Genomic DNA, 19621 nt, shown 5'->3' with positions numbered 1-19621 from the left:
AAGTGAAACGAAGAATGCGTCAGCCATCGCGAAAAGCGCCAGTAAGTTGCACTGGCGCACTTCTTGTTTTACTTGTATTCTATTTTTCAGAGCATTTTTTATTTTCTTGCAAAAATAAAAAAAAATACAGTCCAACTTCCGTAATTTTTTCAGATTTAATGATATATTTATTTATTGCTTTACTGTTTCTTCCCGCATTATCCCAAGCAGGGACTGAGGTTTGTTTCATAACTACTTTTATAAAGATATAATTTAATAAATATTTTCAGGCTAACTTCGAAGATACACGATGTCGATGCATTTGTCCGAGTCTTTTAAAATTTCTCGACTTGGCTGAAAATACAACTGAAAAAACAGAAGGATTGAGGAGACGATTTTATACAAAAACTAACATCGAACCGAGCCATTGGTGAGTTTTTTTAATTTTAAATCTGAATTGTTTTAATAGAAAATATAAAATATCAAATCCGAATATGTAAATATCTCCTAGTCACTCTGATATTTTTTGCTAAAAATCCACATCAAAAATAACTTGGCAGAGTTATGAAATTCTCCCACCTTTATGGTATTATTTCGCTCAAAGCAATTGCAAATTTGAATTTCTTTTTTTCATCGAAATTTGAACGTTTCCGACTGTTTTATAAACGTTAAAATTTGAGAAATTTTTGTGGGAACTTTAGTCACAGTTTTAATTTTTTCTCTTTCAGAAAACCACAAATATGATTTAGAAAAACAATTATTTTTATTTTCTATTGCTGAGAATCTACATCGTTGTAAAAATTCGAATAAAAATAAATCATAACCATGAAATCTCGAATTTCTAAGTCTTTATTTTCCTTCCATTTCATCAAAAAAACATGTTGATCAGTTTTAAAACATTTTCAACACTTATTTTTTTAATTTTTTTCAACAGCTCAAATTCATCATTTACACAAATAAACCTTAAATTCGACAAAGAAATATAATTTTTCAAACATTTCAGCAAGCCAAGCAACATTGTGAAAGATCAAGTCAGTAACTTCGTTGACGAGACCCATATGGATGCATTTCTTGCAAATTGCGACTGCCGTTATGAGTCACGAAACACTGTGCTCTTAAAAGTAGTTGTAATATTTGTAATCTGTGTGATCGCTGTTTTAACGGGATACATGGTATTCCTTATGTGCCTGGATCCAATGCTCCGGAAGAAACGATTATCGATCAGTTATCAACAACATAATGATGAAATGGAGGATAATATCTTTGCTGCTGCTCCATCAACTGACGATGAATCATCTTCAGCAAGTAATTCAATGGATACACAAGGAACCACACGTGCGAGAAGTAGTAAGTGCTCCATTTGAAGATTTTATAGTTTTTACTAAAAAAGTATTTTCTTCAGATGTTCTCGGACGCGTCGAGGCCGAACAGAATCGTTGGATGAAGAAGGTCGAGGAGCAACGAAGGAATATCTTCGAAGATCATACAATGCTCAACTAGTTACTTTTCAATCAAAAGGGTTTAAAAATCATTCATAATTTATTAAAACCGTATGATGTATATTTTTGTCAAATACTTTGCCAACAATTTTTCACCTTCATAAACACTTTTCTCATTACCTGTTAAACAATGACAGTTAAATAACGGAGGGGTCAAAGCGAAATAGTGACGTCTGCGTCTCTAATCTCTTTCTTATGTCCCTGACTCGCTGTTTGTTGTGAGCGACCCGCCGCGGCGGAAGAAGTGAGAGAGATGAGGAGATTCTCGGCAAGTGCCCACATTTTCCCTCTTTTCGTTTTCTTTTTTTTTTCAATTTTCAGATCACCTTGTCGAAAAACAGCGAATAAATTAAAAAAAAAAACCATACACCTGAAAACTTATAAATCTCGTAAAATTATGACTCAAAAATTAGCCAAAGAACATTCTACAGTTTGAAGGGCATTTTTCGGAATTAGCATAATGTCGTTGTTTCTGGTCTCCGATGAGTAACCCTGAAGTTACGAAACTATTTTTCCACTTAGAAATCAGTTCGAATATGCTCAACGTATTTTATTTTACACTTTCCTGTGTTTAAAGGAGAGCGCATTAGTGCATAATGGTCTCGGAATCGAATCAAGTTGAAACATTTTGCGTGCGCGCATTTAAGATTACTGTAGAGATATTGATTATTTTCTTTGATTTTTTCATTTTCTTTATGTTCAGCATTTATTGTGTCTGATATGCAAACACAAATCGAATATATTAAATGCAAAACAATTGGGAAAAAAAAGTAAAAATCAATTTAAATGTAAGGAAGAAATCTCTACAGTAATCTTATTTAACGGCGCACCCATTTATTTGTTGACTTTTACATTTTATTTGGTGCGCGTGCCGAGACCATTTCGCATAAATGCCCCTCTTTCAAAACGCGTAAAATCGGGAATTACAGTAAGCTGATTTAAAATTATTTTTGCGAAAAAATTATCTCACCGTTTCTTTGTTATTTACTTTCATTTCACTCTCATAAAAACAAGTTATTTACTTTAGAGTCTCTATTTCATACAATTTCTCATTTATCAGTAGAAAATGTTTGTTTTCCGGTATTATCAAACAACAAAACAGTTTCCTGTCTACATAAGTATACTTGTATAGTTAAATGAGTCGATGTCCTTCCCGCACCGCCCATCTTTGTACATTTGCCCGCCAATTTCCGTTCATTCACAATTACTGTTCACCACTCCCAGTGTTCTATTCTCTCATTGTCTCTCATATTATTCAAACTAATATGCCTTTCAAGAAGATGTCGTGGTTCTTTGATCGTATGCATGAAGAAGCTCACAAAATCAAGGAGAAGATCAAGGAAAAAAGCCGTAAGAGGAAGGCTCCAACTGCAGATGAAGCAATTGGAAATTTGAGAGATGCTGAAGAACTTTTGATCAAGAAACAGGAATATTTTGAGCTTCGTATTGAACAAGAGGTTGAGTCGGCAAAAAAGTATATGAAGACAAATAAGAAGATGGCGTTGGCTGCATTGAGAAAGAAGAAACATTACGAACAGGAATTGAGCCGAATTGATGGGGTGAGTTGAATTTAAATTTGTTTTTTTTTTAAATTTTAAAATTTTATAGGTTCTCACAAAACTAGAAGCCCAGAGAACTGCGCTGGAAAATGTCGGAATGCACAATGAAGTTATCGACGTACTCGGAAAGACTACTGAAACTTTGAAGAAAGAACACGCTAAGATGGATATTGATAAGGTTCACGATTTGATGGATGAAATTGCCGATGGATTGGCAATGTCTGAAGAATTGAATGAAGCAATCTCGGCTCCAATTGGTGATGTGGCAGATGAGGATGAGCTGATGCAAGAACTGCAGGAGTTGCAGGATGTAAGTTGATTTTGTAGAGAAGAAAACTTTTCCAAAATATTTTCTATTGCACTAATAAATTTGTAGATTGCAATACTGAAATTTCAGAATGTGGCCGATCTTTCAACTACCACAAAACTTCCGGATGTTCCTGCTACCCTCCCAGAAGCACCTTCTGGAGAACTGACCCGTGCCGGACGCCGTGGCAAGTTCCGCAAGATGAGTACAATGGAGGAATTGGAGCAGTGGGCCGCATCAAACTAATCCTCTATGATACAGAATCTACATCATTTGTTCCATTTTCTCGGTACAAAATATCTACTTTTGAACACCTCGTATTTAACTATTATTTGTTGAGAGTTTGTCCCCCTTCCGTCTTTGATTATAAATTGAATAAAAACAAAACAACTGAAATTTGAATTCGTCATACTTTTTAACACGAATGATATGAAGGTGGTGTTTAGGAAGATTAATGAAGGATTTTATGATACTGATTGTATACAAATCCAGTTCGTTCCGAGATGAGGGCGATGGTGATAATGTTATCTTTTGTCTTCACATGCTTCGAACTTTTCTCACTTTATTCATGATTTTCTTGGCATTTTGAGATGTTTGTGTGAAAAATCATAAAATGCAATTTGAACCCACAGTATTTATCAGAACCTAGACTAATTTTTTGGTTATTTTTTGAATAATGCAATTATTTCAATTATTTAATCTCGGAGTAACCAGTGGGATAATGGTTTTAAACCACATTTGTGCTTTTCAATTTACCATTATTATAGCTATTTACCAAAGTTTTGGAAAATTAAAAAAAATCTTTTTTGAAAAACTATTTCGTTAAACTTGTGAAACATTCCACCATAGTTTAAAGATATAAGAGAATTAAACGCTCCGAAAAAAAAAGAAATTTTTGGTAAATTTCCGAAAAAGTTGAACTTAATGAGGAATTTTGAACATTTCCACTATACTGTTTTGATAAAAACAATCAAAGCTTCATTAAAATGCAAGTCATAAAAATTTTTTTTCGGTCTACTTTTAAAAAAATGGACGGCGAAAGATACTTCTCATTTTACTGTAAATAATAAGACATCCAAAAAATTTTTGAAGAGCTTTAATATGATATTTGATGGTTTTTAACAATTTGTCTATTAATGGTACTTATCCTTTAAGTATCTTTCAGAAGATTATTATAGATAGATAATCAAATCAAACGCACTATTATGTAGCTTTTCTTATACTTAAAACTTAAAAGCCTGGTAGTTTTCTTGCAAACATCAAAGTTTCAGAATGTCTCATCTTGCCAAAACACTCATTTTGATCTCTATACTCATACACCTGACTACATCATTCTTACAACCTCAACCAACTTGCAATGGATGTCCAACATGTCAGAATGTAAACGGATGTCCTTCGGGAGATGGTGCGGCAGCTGAAGCTACAACAGAGGTATCTATTTCAATTGTGCTTTGAACTCGTTGCTCTTTCTTCTTATAACCTACCTTTAACCTCATTCTTGTAGTCTTCTGCATCAACCACCCTTGGATATTATGAACAATATTGGCAAGGTAATGGATGGAAGACTGATGATGCTGGAAATGTTTATGTTGGAGATGATAATGCTAAACTATTATTAATTCAACAAGGATCGTATTGCCCAGTTTCTATTTGTAAAGGGTGGTTTGGGATCTGGTGATTTATTTTGGAAAAACAATTATTTATGTACTATATTTATTCAAAAATAAATCTTTATTGGCTTAACTGATCTTTCCTACCTGATCTACTAGTAGATACCTTCTTCTGAAATAATCATCGTGTTTTTAAAAACTGTTTTTCGATCCGAAGCTTATGGGAACATTTGAAAATATCCTATTTCTGTGTTCCACCCATTTTTTTTGTTGCTTTTCAAAATTCATTTGTGAAAAAAGTGGCTTTGCGTTTAAAAAAAAACGGAAGTTTATAGTTTGATATTTTTTCTATTTACTCCCTATTTTGAGTCACAATTTCCAAATTTGGGCTTCCGTAGGGTTAGTATGGTTTTTCAGGGTTTCTGTGTTTTTTGATTGACTATATAAATACTACTGTGTCCATTTATTCTTGGCTTCGTGACTTTTTCATCTTTTAGAATTTTGACAGAAAGTGGCTGCAATTTCAGCATTAGAAAAAAAAATAATAGGAAAAAAACCACTGACAGTATAAATGGTATGGGTGGTTCGACGCCTATAGGTATACGTTTTAGTTTCCAATTTTTTTTAACTTTTAAAATTTTCGAAGAGCTTAAAGCTGGTTGAAATGCTAGCTAGGAAATGAATAGTCACAAAAAACATCTGAAATTCCAGACATTTCCGAAAGTACCTAACAGTTGGCTCGGCACATTTACTCGTTCTGAAATTGAATTCGTTTAAAATTTTTATTTTCTCTTGAGCTTTTTCAGTGTCACTTTAGATACAACTAATTTATTTCACCGAGTTGGGAACAATTTTCCACACCAACTTGCTCTAAAAGTTCAAAAAATGAGTTTTGTGTTCTGATTCTGTTTAGTGTCTGAGTTTGAATAGTGTTCGTAATAGGAATGTACAAACAGAACATTGCTCAAATTGAATGGTCAGTTGGCCAATCGAAGGTCATTTTGTAACTAAAAGTGCAAAGTGAACTTCCTTTTTAGTACTGTATTTTTCAATAAAAGTCCTACTGAAAGATTTTATTTTGTATATATTTTGTGTTGAAAAAGGTTATATAAAAATCTTGAACATTTCGATAGATTACAATATAATAATAAAATGGTATTTTAGATATATTTACAGCACACAGATTGCCAAATTTCCTTGGGGTGCACTTAAATTAGAGGTATTCAAGTTGAGTAATTAGTAATTTTTGATCTCTCGTAAGAAGGAAAAGTTTAAAATATTAGTATTTGAGTTTTAGATAATAAAGACGATTGACTTCAAATGTTTGCCCTGAGATTGGTAGAAAGTTCGTGATTTTTTTATGTTTTCAGTTCGTTTTAAAGTTTAATTAAGTATGCTCAAAGGGCTCAGGTAAAGTTTGATTGAAATATGAGAGAACCTAGTGACCAGTTTTAGAATTTTTCGATAATGTCTCTTAACATCTGCATGAAAAAAGTTTTGCAATTTCGTTTTGAAATTAAAGTTTAATTTTTATGGGATGGTAACTTAACATTTTCACTACCCCACATGCTAATTCAAAAACTTGAGTTCATCCTCTATGTAACCTCTGTGCTTTTTAGATGCACCCACCTACATTTCATCTCGTTTAATTAGTACAGCTAACTTCTCATTTTACACAAAAAACTTCCCATCTCAATTCTCGTTTTTCATGTTTTTTCTCTTGTTGCTCAAACTTTGAGTCTCGTTCTTATTATGTAAATGCACACATACACACATTTGCAACATATCTATGCACAACAATTACATCGTTCGAAACACTTATGTCCTCGGGGGTTCTATCTCTTTGATCCAGTAGATCTCCCCCCCATGTCTGCTGCTTCTGCTTCTGACATATGTGACGTGGATTGTTGAAGGATCACGTGCTCTTTTCAAATCTCTCGTTGTCTTTTTTCCACTCAAAAATCGGGACTCCCTTGTAACCTATCAAATTACCTGGTCGCTTTTTTCGCTTGTCAAAAACTGCGTTCCATCGTTTTTTCTCAACTAACTTGATGCCAAAAGAGTCCCCTCTCTTCATTTATTATGTACTTTGTCGTCTTTCTCGTTGACACCTTCTAATCTTCTACGTTGTTCATCGCAAGAAAAAAGAAGGAAGAGCATTGGTCTGCATACGAAACATCTTTAGAACATTCAGCAGGAGAAGATGAAGCAGCAGAAAATGTAGGGTGGTTTTTGAACAGAAAGGTGACAATGGAAACGTGAAGAATAATGGTCCTGATGGAAAACTGCGATATGGGGAAAGTCTCTAGAGATCCGTCTTCCAATTTTCCCAACCACTCTTGACCCTTCCTATCTGCAAAATTTTTGTTTCTTCTTGTTTTTTCATGCCCTTTCCACTTCACACCCGGCGGTGGCCTATTCATAGAATCCGTACAAATCGCAACTTTCAAGTGTACTGTCTCTTGTCTTCTCGGTCGTTTTGTCAATTTTCGTGTTGTGAAGTTTGATTGATGTTCCTTTCGTCTTTGCTGTTTTATTCCTCATTTTTTTGGTTCTTTTTTGCTCAAATCCACGTCATATTAAAGAGCAAACACCGATTTGAGGTTTCTGGATTGTTTCTTGGTTTGTTTATTTCCTATTCCCGTCAAACACACAGGTGGAATTTGTTCGATCCGACCAGATTTCTTGAAAAGATTTGATTTCTAGATTAAATTCAAAAATCAGCAGTTGTAGTCTTCAAAACTAGAAACACAGCGTTTTTATTAATAATTCTTGCCATTTCTCAAATTTTGCAGAAAACGTTAAGAACGAAATTGAGATAGTTCAAGTTTTGTAAAACAATATTAGTGGAATAATTTTACAAAACTCTCCAATATGCTAAAAAAAACCTGATCGTGTGCCTGTAGGCAAGCCTAAATCGCTTTGAAGGCGTTCGGTGCCTATTTTTGTTTGAGGAACTTTACATATTATTCAAGACTGCAAGAGCTTTTTATCAAGAAGTCTGCTTGGTAGGTAGGCAAATAGGCATTATTTTATCTGTAACTTTTACTACACTTAATTTTTGTAGGCATACGTTGCACGTGATCAAAACAGCTTGATCTCAATTTTTTCTGAGTGGAATGTAACATTTTCTCATCTCGGCGTTCTTATAGGGATTCCCAAGTTTGCAAGGTTGAGAATGCATCATATAATTTGATTTTTGAACCTTTCCTTTGCTTTCTTCAAGATTATAAGTCTGTTTCCCATCAAATCCAAACATATATCCGGTCAAACCAGCATGAGAACCTTCCCAAAAATGACACGATTAAGAACCAAAGCAGCCCATCGAGTTGGCGTCATGAAGCTTAAGCGTTTTCTTATTTTCTTCTCTCCTCCGTTTGTTTTCCATCTTCTTCCAATGGTAGTGGTTATTTCTTGAGCCGTTCATTCAGTTTTTCTTACTATAGTTTTTGAGCTTTCCACGTGTTTTTTCTTCATTTTAATACTCAGTATTTCAGGAGTGCGGGGGTTGGTCACTGCACTCCCACCACAATGTTTATTTTCGCACCGAAAATTTTGGAGATGGAATGAAAATAGAAATTTGAGAATTAGAATAATTCATAAAAGTTTTTGATTTTCAAAAGTTGTATCATAGAATAACGTTGTGAATCTAGAGTTGTTGATGAGCCCAACTAGTGCTTTTCGTTCGTCTCCAATATAAACAGATGTTATTGCCATCTGCATTTTAGACGGAAAAATTTCGAGTTCAGAATGTTGATTAGCATACTGAAAACACAGACGATTTGTTTTATTTGCTGCTAAATTGTGTCTAATCCTTTTGGTATTTTAGCATGCAAAGAAATGCCGAAAAAACTACAAGAATTTTTTTGATGAAACAAAACGTTCGAAACGTTCTCCATATGAAAACAATCATAAATTTAGAATTTAGTTTATTATTTTCTGTTAACTCTGAAGAAAAGAAATCCATTTTTAATGTTTCAAAGCTAATAAAGAGCGGTATTTTCCTAACTGACAATGAGTGCCACAATGGTTACAGAATCCCAGAAGCTATTTTTTCTTGAAAAAAACTTCCAAAGCTCAAAATAGTGAGTCACAATACTCCGTCACATTGAGATCAAGTTTTCATGCGTTAGACTAAGCTTCCCACGGACCCTTTTATCCAAATATTTCCTAATGTTTCAATGGAAGATCATTTGTACGTGATACTTTGAATTCAGCGCTGCGTGGTTTCTAATCGTTGTGTTTTGTATACCTGTCAATATATTTCTTCAATTTGAACATCCTTGATCTTGATGAAACATCATTTATAGACCAGAAACGCATGTGGAATTATTTTTGCTTTTACTAATATGCAAAATTAATAGATTATTCAGTTATTTAGTTTGCCCATATTTGCCTGAGCCAGCAGAATTTTATTCCAAAAATATCAATATCAAAATTTTGCTACCAAACCACCAAATATAGCTTCGTATTCTGGCTTCTTGTTCTTTGTATTTTGACTTGGCGTTCAAACTATAATAAAAAAAAAATGATTTGGAATTCGAGTGTTCAATTCAAAATAAACGAAAACATTTTGTCCACAACTTTCTACAATTTGAAATAAAAGTAAATGCTAAAGGTTGAGCCAGATTTTTTCCGCAAGATGCCTTCCAACCTTCATAGCCCTAGAACCTATACGTCAGCTTGTTTTAAAGATTTTACTAGACGCTTAATCATGCTTCGGCCTCGATCCAAATTAGGCATCTTCTTGCAAAAAAGAACGTGACGACAAGATAAAGTCATGTGACGGCAAAAAAGTTTGCAAGAATTGAATTTTTTTCGTTGAAAAAAGCTACTTTGATACACCATGATGGAAACAAAATAGTGTGGAAATTTTCTGAAATTTGAATTTCTAATCATATGCTAATATTCATAGTGTTGGCTTCACATTTGCATATAAAAATTTTGAAATATCAATAGTTAGGTTACAAGCTGTAATTTTAAGTGTACACGGCTCTTAAAACGAAAACCTGTGTCATTTCCCTGAAATTTTAGAATTTTTTTTGATATCTGTTCAACTTTGCATCATTTCCTTAAGATGATTCATTCTTCCTTATTCGTTGCCATCCCATCTTGCAAAAAACATCCATATTGGAACACTCAACAAGAAAAAAGTATCAATTCAAACTCATTTTCCCTTTTTCGTATCGATGCTCCAAGTAAGAAATTCGCCGCTTCGGTGGCCGGGTATTCCAAGAGATGAGAGCTCAAAATTGAAATTAGTCTTCGGAGTTTTTTCATTCGAAATTTGTTTTTCTCACCGCAAACGAAGCATTTTCTTTTATAGCTTCCACACGACGAGAATTTCTTCGATTCTCCATGTTTTTGTATTTACTTATAATTAGTGTTTTTGTTGCTTTGAGATCAACACGTGGTTCACAAGATTCTTTGAGTTTATCTTATGGTTATGCCCAGAATCACTCCGGTTACTACTCTAGGTTAGAAGAGGTCTGGTTTAGTTTTTTTTTTAACCAAAGATGGGTCTAGAGTTTCATTACTTATGCATCAAAGAGTACTTTTGTCGTCGTGACATTCAGTTCATCCATAAAAAATATGTCTAGGCTTTCAGATTTTATGAGCATTTTTACGACAAGCGTCAGTTTCAATCTGTTTTTCTTGCCAGATTTCCCGGTGCGAGCAAGCTGAACATTTTCGGGCTTCTTTAGTGATAATAGCTGACTTGAAACAAAAATAAATGCAGTCTTGGAAATCAGCGTAATTGTTTTGTTTTCACCAAAAGTGAAGTCCTTAGAAATTTTATGTAAATACCCACATAATAATCCAAGAGGTCCAAATATTAAAAATTTCAGACAATGTTTTGGTAAATTGCAAAATTTTGAAAAATTGGAACTTTTAAAGAAATTTCGAGCGTTGCTGATGTTATGAAACACTACAATATTTTAAAAGGTATTTAATATACAATTAGAAAGAAAAACTTAGTGTTTGTTACCTTTTGCCTGAAGATGATTTTTTTTCAAAATTGTATACATTTAATTTTTGTTTGAGGCATGGCAAGAATTTTTAAACAAATTCTAACCATTTTATTCTATTTGATATTAAAATCACCCATCTGAACGGAATAATTCCCAATTACAAATTCTTGAATTTTCGACATTTGAAATTTCGAATTTTAATTCTTGAACCTATATTTCTCCGCATTAGCATACCTATATTTCTCCGCATTAGCATACGTTGATGGGCGGTTAGGTGAAATGTTTGGTACAAATTTGTGTTTTGCTTCCAATTTTCAGCACGAATTTCATGAGAGTTTTAATTGTTATTCGTAACTAATCTGGAGACTCTCACATCTTTCACTTCCTCATGAAAAGTTCAAATGTATGAATTCTATGAAAGTTTTGAGAATTATGAAAATAAAGAACCGGGAAGTTTTAAAACCTTCAATTTTAAGGGTTTGATTTTGGGTTCACATATATTTCTGCAGATAAAGCTGCAAGTGAAAATAAATTATTGAAATTATCATTAGAAAATATATTAGATATTTTTCACTCTAAGTCTTTAAATACTTTAGTCAGTTCTGTTTTCTGCAGATTCTTGACTCATTGAGTTCTACATTTCTAACACATACTTGTAAGTATTTCTCATCACTTTTTTTCATCAAAGTCATGCACAATTTAGACAAAAATTATACGCATTTTTTAAAACTTAAATTTCATGAATTCACTACCTCGTCTATGTTTTCTATTTTCCATTTATCAATATTCAATGCACTTCTCATGCTCACATTTAAGCCACCAAAAATTATTAAACTTTCATTTATTTCAACTCAAAATAAACATGCTCATCCAGATTTATCCCATACATCCATTTATTGCGTGGGAGCAAATATACAATTTTTCCCAATAACTTTGAAATATCGTGATTCAATCGTTACCTTATTAGCAATATAATTTCCGGGTTCACTTGGTGTGAGAACCCATTTTCTGATTATTTCCATTGTGTTCATTTGCTCCATATCTTCTATTATTATTCTGAATGACTCATAAAAAATGCACATTTAAATATGAACAAGAGGATCACAACTCATAATTTAAAATTAACATAAAGTGCCTATGTTTCAATATTGAAGTCTAGCTTAATTATTTTACATGTATGTAGGTTTGTATTTCTATTATTATTGGCAACAATTGAATTTAATATCACTTGTATGTCGTATGTATACCTATTCAATTTCAAAATGAATAAGTCTGAGCCTAGGCTAAAGTTGAAGTTAGTATCAGTGAGTAATACAATTGTTTATTTTGTTATCGTTGTCTGATCTAGTTATTAACTTTAATTCCAGCCAACTAAAACATTTTGTTTCTTTACGCAGTAGGCTTTAAATTTCTGGTTTTTTTAGTTTTTCCGCATTCAAGTTCTATATTTATAACGTTTATATCGTCCTTTTACAGGTTTCGGATCATTTGACTTATTTAACTAATGAGCTAAATACCTTCAAACAGATCACTTCTCGTTTTCTGTACACCCACATTTCTCGAATTTTGATACTTTCTTTGCTGTCCTAATGATGTCCTGTCGCTTCCTCTCTGTTTTTGAGAATGACCTCTTTCGGTTTTATACAAAACAAGCTTTGAGATCACATGAAATGCTCAATATTTTTTTTATCTCCTTTAAATTAAAATTTTTAAATTTAAAGACCCATAACATTTTTTTAATAACTTACCAATCATAAACCTAAAAAGGCTAAGTTTTATAATTATCAATAAAGATTGTTTCTTTAAACTCAACACCTAATTAAACTGTCGAACAAAAAACTTTTATGTGTGTTTTCATTAATTTCCTGTTTTCCTGTCCTTCCTCTCTCAATCATAGTGTCGAATATAAAAATAAGTGTCTGTTCTTCGAATTTTTATAATGAATAGTTCTCGTTGGTGCCAATCAGTCTGTCTCTTCTTAAGTTGAACTTCTTCCTCACAGACATCCCCCCGTCCAACCGGATGGACGAATCATTCTGTTAACTTCTCAGCTTGACGCTCCTTTTTTCTTTAGTCAAGTTTATGTTTGTGACGATTCAGATTTTTGTTGCAAATTCAAATTATTTTTCAACTAATTTTAATGACGTTCCATTCCTTTTTTTGTGTCTAGACATATCTACTTTATTCAATAGAGTTCAAAATTTTTCTATTGAAAATTAAAAAAAAATCTTTTTAATAACCTTTAATAAATATTGAAAAATTAATTTTCAAAAATTTGGAGCAGTTAGACAAAATTTTCTGATTATGCCTACGGCATATTTTCAGCATTTTGTCCTGAATTTTGGAGGTTGTGTAGATTCTGCCGTTTTCATTTTTAGCATCTCGATTAGCGCTTTGAAACGCTTTGTATGTTAGGTGCCGGGAGTGTACTATTTAATTTTACAATTTCGGTAGATTCACGAGTTAAGAAACCTATTGAATATTTTTCAACATAAACTACGTATGTGTCAATGACAAGGAAACGTGTTTACTATGATATCTTGCTGTAATTTAATAACCTAATTTTCCAGTCAGAACTGAGTAATTTCGGACAAATGTTTTTGAAAACTGGAAAGGTTTTTGCAAAATTGTATTCGATTTCTGTTAGTTCAATTTTCTTGAAAGTGTATTCCAACATCATAGAATATCAAAAATAAGCATATTTTCTAGCGCAGTAAATTTAATTTTCTTATTTTTCGATGTTTTCGATTTCTCGTATAACAGTAGTTTTAATAATCGTGTTTTTGACGCAATGTTATGAATGTAATGCAATGTTATGAAAGTTTGGAGCACTATAACTTGGCCGATCATAACACGATAAAAACATGATCATGATTTGTTATTTTTTACATTTGAAGCGGCCAAATTCACATGTTCAACCTCACAAATTCCAGTGGCATGTCACCTCGTCCTTTATCTTTTTATTCGGTAAAAAATGAGTGCATGACATGAATTATTCACACTATCTGTTCAATACTCATCTTCATTTTTTGTTTTATTGTCACCAAACGACTGCTTAATACCACCCAGCTATCTAATGTGATTAGGTCTAGTTGAGTCAGTTGAAAACCTCTGTAGGGATATTCTAGTTTAAGCTGATTTTGCTTTCTAGTGGCACAAATAATCAACTGAATCCATCACTCAAAGATCACACATGGACGATTTCGTAGAATGACACCCATCGCCTTATTGCCCAATTGAAAATTATTTCGTTCTTTTCTTATTTGAATTCTTCTCTTTTATTTTCTCTGTTCGTGGAATCAAAATTTCATTATTTGGAGTGACTAGGTGGAATTTCATGGTTCAAAATGAATTATGATTTTGATGATGGTGCAGAAGCTGCCAACTATAATTACTGAATTTGAAACACGGATTACTCATTCCTTTTCATTCTTGCTTGTGATCTGAAATTTATTTCTTATTCTTAATTTGAGTTCAACAGTGAATTCTTAAAAAAAAATCAAATTATAGAGATCCTCTTAACCTTTTAATATTAATCGGCAGACTTCTAGAATGTTCAGATTATATGATTTCCTCTGCAAAGAATCTGAGAATTAGATTTATGACTATTTTAAGAATTGGGTGTGTTCCAAATGTTACAGACATTTCAATTGATAACTCGAGTTCAATTAATCTTCTTATTCTCAGTTTCTAATTACTAAATAATCCCCAGGAATAATCTCTCGACTCGGTTCAAAATGAGACTCAAAGACTCAAACTATCAAATTACCACCGGACCACTAAATTTCAAATTCTTCGGGGTTTTCCGTTCGTCTTGGTATCTGTGGTTTATGTCGGATAGACATGTTTCTTTGTTTTTACCGATTTCTGATCGACGTGTTGGTTTTACCCTTTTCCGGGCACAAATCTAATCTTTTCTCGACTTTGACTCCATCTCGCCCACAAAAAACCTCTTCTCCCACATAAACAAATAACAATATGGTGATGGATGAGCGGGACCAGAAGAACATTCACGTTTCTTATTTAATCCGTTTTCATCAAATTGTTAGGATTCCGGTAATCTGAATTCCACCTGTACTTTTTTTTTCTGAAGTGCAACTATATCTTCCTTCCTTCTAGAATCCTCGTATTTTGAAGCATTTTCTTTTTTGCTCCATTTCCAAGAAACTTCGTACCAATTTTTAAATCCACCCTTCCCATTTTTCCGATAACTCTTTTCGGAATCCTGCTCAATATTTCCTTATGTGACAGCTCTTCTCGTCTACAATTCCCCCAACGCATTCACTTCAGGAAACACGTCAATGTTCAAATTTTTCTTTTTGAAAGATTCATGTACTGCATTCCCCTTCTTCTTCATCAATTTTCTTCCTCGTTGCCACATGTGTTATCTTTTTACGAGCTGAAAATGAAAACGACACAAAAAAAGAAAAATAAGTATTTAGCAGAAACCTCCATGTCTTTTTTCTCTCTTTTTTCAAACATTTCAACTGTCAAAACTAACACTAAGATCCGTGAGAGAAAAAACAATGCGTCTTTTAGTGGAGAGCTCAAAAGTTCAAATTATCTCATTGAGTTCTATGAGAATCAACATTTTCCACGCCTGATTCTATTCAATAGTTTGATGTCAACAGATTTGTATAAGCCCTGAACGGCATACGTTCAGGATATATAAATCTTTTCAATCAAATTATGATCTCATTATTTCTCTTTTTTCAATACACATTCCGCTGTCCAGAAGCATTTTCTATATAACTATTAAACTCTACGATGTTTTTTCTTCGAATAAATTTTCAGTGTTTTTGAAGTGATTCTTTGACACGATTCTTGATCCCAACACGAGCTAGTTTTACACGACTTATTGTACCAATTTCAAGAGTTAGGTTAAGCTTCAATAAAATACAATTTTTTCGGAAAAAACCTAAATAAATTCTCCTTCCGGGAACTCTTTTCTGTATTTCTCACAATTTTTGCAACTGTGTTAAGCTCCCATCACTTAAGTGGTACTCGAGTAGAACAAAAGCATAACATAGTTACTTTAAGACCACATTGAAAAAATTATGGCTAGAACTATTATGAAAGGTTATTTCACTGGACTGCCTGTAAATAAATTAACGATGAATCTTAACAAATGCCGTTTCTTGATAAACGTTTTCGAATGGAAGTTTGCATTGTGCTCAGTTGGTACTAAATTATGTAGAGTGAATGTGAGTAAAGTATATATAAAACCCTAAAGTTCAATAAAGTTTCAATGGTGAAATCATTCGAAACTTCCACCTGAGTCATGATTGAATTGAATAAACAAATTATCGTAGTTTCAAATTATTAGATTATTAAAATCAATTCTCCATTCCCAATTTCCTTATAAAAGTCACCCCCGTACATATTCCATAAAGAAAATTGAAATTATAATTTCAAAACATTATTTTATTGAAATACCGTATTTCAAATTTCTAAAATATTCTGAACTTTTGTGCAGTCGTTTGAATATTCAATGCATCGTCATTTTTTGTTCCAAATTGAATCCTTATTCTGCTCAATTTTCTATTGGTCTCCTGGTCGTCTTCTAAGTACAAAAAGTTTCACCTTCTTCTTCTCCTTTTTCCACAACTCACACCTCTTGTGGATCCATGAATAAAATAAATTATCCCCTCCCTCAGCTGCCCATTTTCTAAAGCGCTATCCGTTTTTTCTTCGGTTTTTTCTTTCATTTCCGTTTCCACCCACCCAAACTTTCTTCCTTTTCTTACAGAATCTTCACACTTTTGAACACATTATGAATCGGTACGAGTTCTACGAGCTAAAATCATGGATGTATTTACCTGTAATTTTCATTGGACTTCTTGGAAACTTTGCATCATTTTTAGTTTATCGAACAGCGCCGATGAGAAAATCTACAGTAATCTAATTTCAAAGTTTTACAGAAAATTCAAAAAATTCTTTCAGGTTGGCACTCTTCTTCTTATTCTCTCACTCATTGACATTCTGCTGCTCATCCTGATAACTCCCATTTTTGTTCTTGTTTTTCTGCCACTCTGGTGAGTTTATTGAAAGTCTCTCGGGAATGTTTTTCACATCAAACATCAGATTTCAGGCAGGACCAATGGCAAAAATATTCGTTTCATATGAGCTTCTTTGCTTACAGTACACGATATGTTTATCCATTATGTATGATGACAAAATCATGTAGTTTATATCTAATGGTACTTATAACCATTGAACGATGGATTGCTGTATGTAGACCACTTCAGGTAAATTCTAAATTTTAAGTCTTGAATTTAAATTTGTATATTTTCAGGCAAAAGTATTATGCACAAACAGGAATACAATGAAAGCTGGAATTTTCATTATCATATTTTCCATAGTGTTTAATTTTCCAAGATTTTTCGATTATAAAATTGGGTAAGTTTTAAATATTTTAAAGTTTTTCATAAAACATACCTGCCTGTCTATCACCTAATTTCTGTGTTGCTAAACTCTGTGCTACCTAATCGCACAGGGTAGTTTTACAAAATTTTCATTACAATTGTTAACCTGATACGTTTTTTGGACAATTAAGGAGAAAATTTATTACGACGCTCGATTATTAATCTCAAATTTGATTTGCAGAGACGGGTATCTATCTGAAATGTGGATGTTGGATACAGAGAAACACTGGTGGTACTTCATGTTCTACTTCATCATATTATCAGTAATCTTCGATTACTTCCTTCCGTTCCTTATCATGACTATCGCCAATTATCATGTCATCAGAGCACTTCAAGAAAGCGACGAGGTTATCACAGGCTTGGCCGTTCAGAAGCGAAAAGATCAGAAAACAACTGTAATGCTGCTAGTGGTAACCATTTTCTTCGCGTTCTGCCATCTATTCTCAATGTTTCTCAAAGTTGCTGAAAGTATTTTTGGAGGATTCCTTACACAAACCGTAAGTTGTAAACTCCTGAACTATTGAATAAATAATTTATAAATTTCAGAGTTTCTACTGGGAAGTGTTCGCCGAGTTCACAATCTTTTTGATAATCTTCCATACGTCAAGCACTTTCTTCATATACTACGGATTTTCGGAGAAATTTCGAACAATATTCCATGACATCATCAGGTAACTAAATAAATAAACTTCACCCTCACTTCTTCAAAGTTGCACGTTCGCAATGTGAATTATAAAAAAGAGGATTAAAAGAAGTGAGGATTTCGACAAATATCTTAGAATTCGAATTTCATTCAATTTATCAACTATTTTCAGATGTCGCCAAAGGCTGGATGATGTAAAATGCTCGACCTACTTGCCAGTTAACTCATCTGGAGCTGTTTCTGAATCAAAAACAAGAAAAGCTCCGGCAATTGTTTAATTAGAAATAGACTCTTATTTGTTTGAATACTTGTTTTCTTTTTATGTTTTAGATATCTGGTCCCGGTTTTTGTCAAACAAACAATTATGAAACGGGTGAATGAATCTGTCATATTTCCAGTTTGTATTATGAACTTGAAATAATACCAATGAAAATGAAAATAGAGTTTTGAGAACTAATAATTCACATTCTCAGCCTGAAATATTAAAAAAATAGAAAAAAATTTGGCCGAATTTACAAGAAACCAGAAAAAGATATTTTGTGAACAGCAAGCACCTCTCCAGGCATTTGAAAAATTTTGCAGGATCTGAAAGTAATTTAAACAGATTCCAAATTATGGGAACTCTCGAAATATGATTTTTAAAAATTTTTCTGTAGTTCTGTTTTTCTTTTCGAAAACCAAATTTTTATTGTTTCTTTTCTGCGTCCTACTCCTCTTTGAGAAAAAACCACACAAAAAATTCTTTGAGACCCTATCAAATGTCAGAATTTGAAGACCCACTGTGAATATATGAGGCCCCCCTATTACCATCGTTTTTACAAAAAATTCATTCTAAATTCCACGAAATGCCATTTTCCAAATATTGCCAATTTGTCACAATTGGAAGAAGAGTACAACGACAAAAGACGTCACTCTTCAAAGGTGCTTCATCCTTTTTTCCTCAATTCTTGCTCATAATCTTCTGCCTAGCTTGTTCGTTTCTGCACTCACACGTGGTCATGGAGCCGCCCCCAATGAATTGGACGGAAGAAGGTATCAATTCATCTTCAAATCATCTTATTGTTTCTTCGGAGAGCACACACACACATCTCATCATTCACCACCTGCTTCCGTCCGTGAGCACTTATCATTGTGAATTGAATGATAGTACCCACCAATCTTTAGAGACACAGACAGCCCTGAGTTGTAAATCCCAAAAATCTCATGATCCATCCCCACTATCCATCGGAAGAATCAGTTTCATGGCTCTGCGTCTCTTATACGGTTCAAGATTCAAAAACTCGGTGTCCTTGAAGTGGGACGAGACATCCGCTGGACAAACAGAAAAAAGCTCTAAACAGTTTCGGATTCTCTTGTTGTAGTGTGAAAGAACTAGCAGTTATTTGCACTTTTTACCATGCTGCCACTAAAAATAAAATCCTCGGTTTGTGTTTCTTATTTGAAATGAACATTTGGAACACTTTCAGGCGAACACATACTTTATCATTTTTCGTTTCGTTCTGTTTTTGAACTTTTGGTCTGTTTCTTTTCTTGACGCGTTACAGTTTTACTTTTTTCTTTGAAAAATTTCTATTGTTACTCCTCATTCTTTTTGTGTACAATTAATTTGATTTGTCTGATATGTCTG

The 19621-nt window shown here is 33.2% G+C and overlaps 4 protein-coding genes and 2 non-coding genes across 7 annotated transcripts; 5 read left to right on the top strand and 1 right to left on the bottom strand.

Annotated features, from left to right (window-relative positions):
* Nucleotides 1-14: 14 nt before the first annotated feature.
* Nucleotides 15-1596, top strand: R12C12.6 (the record flags this gene model as incomplete). Of its 2 annotated transcripts, NM_001047331.4 has the most annotated exons (4): nt 15-218; nt 270-409; nt 983-1326; nt 1382-1596. In NM_001047331.4, the coding sequence occupies 4 exons, from the start codon at nt 15-17 to the stop codon at nt 1477-1479; spliced, it is 786 nt and encodes a 261-aa protein (NP_001040796.1). The 2 variants fall into 2 exon arrangements, with proteins under 2 accessions (NP_001040796.1, NP_001040797.1); NM_001047332.6 differs by lacking the exons at nt 15-218; nt 270-409 and having other exon boundaries at nt 1038-1326; nt 1382-1479.
* Nucleotides 1597-2733: 1137 nt separating this feature from the next.
* On the top strand, nt 2734-3737 carry R12C12.5 (Charged multivesicular body protein 4b). The gene is made up of 3 exons (NM_062805.8): nt 2734-3037; nt 3087-3347; nt 3435-3737. Exons 1-3 carry the CDS (start codon nt 2744-2746, stop codon nt 3588-3590), a joined length of 711 nt encoding a protein of 236 aa, NP_495206.2. The 5' UTR covers nt 2734-2743; the 3' UTR covers nt 3591-3737.
* An 878-nt stretch (nt 3738-4615) lies between these two features.
* Nucleotides 4616-5085, top strand: R12C12.10 (uncharacterized protein). The gene is made up of 2 exons (NM_001027113.2): nt 4616-4775; nt 4849-5085. Exons 1-2 carry the CDS (start codon nt 4617-4619, stop codon nt 5020-5022), a joined length of 333 nt encoding a protein of 110 aa, NP_001022284.1. The 5' UTR covers nt 4616; the 3' UTR covers nt 5023-5085.
* A 10074-nt stretch (nt 5086-15159) lies between these two features.
* Nucleotides 15160-15240, top strand: R12C12.12. The gene has a single exon (NR_051151.1). It is a non-coding gene; the product is annotated as an Unclassified non-coding RNA R12C12.12 (non-coding RNA).
* A 1292-nt stretch (nt 15241-16532) lies between these two features.
* On the bottom strand, nt 16533-16676 carry R12C12.11. The gene has a single exon (NR_051150.1). It is a non-coding gene; the product is annotated as an Unclassified non-coding RNA R12C12.11 (non-coding RNA).
* Nucleotides 16676-18391, top strand: frpr-16 (G-protein coupled receptors family 1 profile domain-containing protein). The gene is made up of 7 exons (NM_062803.6): nt 16676-16822; nt 16870-16961; nt 17018-17174; nt 17222-17325; nt 17533-17848; nt 17898-18022; nt 18167-18391. Exons 1-7 carry the CDS (start codon nt 16700-16702, stop codon nt 18270-18272), a joined length of 1023 nt encoding a protein of 340 aa, NP_495204.1. The 5' UTR covers nt 16676-16699; the 3' UTR covers nt 18273-18391.
* Nucleotides 18392-19621: the final 1230 nt, after the last annotated feature.

The sequence above is a fragment of the Caenorhabditis elegans genome, chromosome II, assembly GCF_000002985.6.
Source record: "Caenorhabditis elegans chromosome II".
Lineage (NCBI taxonomy): Eukaryota > Metazoa > Nematoda > Chromadorea > Rhabditida > Rhabditidae > Caenorhabditis > Caenorhabditis elegans.
This window is presented reverse-complemented; position numbering and strand designations above follow the sequence as displayed.

What these genes read in the sequence shown, in the direction of transcription:
- R12C12.5 (NM_062805.8), top strand. Translation starts at nt 2,744, where the DNA reads ATGCCTTTCAAGAAGATGTCGTGGTTCTTTGATCGTATGCATGAAGAA. An exon ending in AATTGAGCCGAATTGATGGG is followed by an intron (nt 3,038 to 3,086) that starts GTGAGTTGAATT and finishes AAAATTTTATAG; the next exon opens with GTTCTCACAAAACTAGAAGC. An exon ending in AACTGCAGGAGTTGCAGGAT is followed by an intron (nt 3,348 to 3,434) that starts GTAAGTTGATTT and finishes CTGAAATTTCAG; the next exon opens with AATGTGGCCGATCTTTCAAC.
- R12C12.10 (NM_001027113.2), top strand. Translation starts at nt 4,617, where the DNA reads ATGTCTCATCTTGCCAAAACACTCATTTTGATCTCTATACTCATACAC. An exon ending in CAGCTGAAGCTACAACAGAG is followed by an intron (nt 4,776 to 4,848) that starts GTATCTATTTCA and finishes TCATTCTTGTAG; the next exon opens with TCTTCTGCATCAACCACCCT.
- frpr-16 (NM_062803.6), top strand. Translation starts at nt 16,700, where the DNA reads ATGAATCGGTACGAGTTCTACGAGCTAAAATCATGGATGTATTTACCT. An exon ending in CTGTATGTAGACCACTTCAG is followed by an intron (nt 17,175 to 17,221) that starts GTAAATTCTAAA and finishes GTATATTTTCAG; the next exon opens with GCAAAAGTATTATGCACAAA. An exon ending in TTTTTCGATTATAAAATTGG is followed by an intron (nt 17,326 to 17,532) that starts GTAAGTTTTAAA and finishes TTTGATTTGCAG; the next exon opens with AGACGGGTATCTATCTGAAA.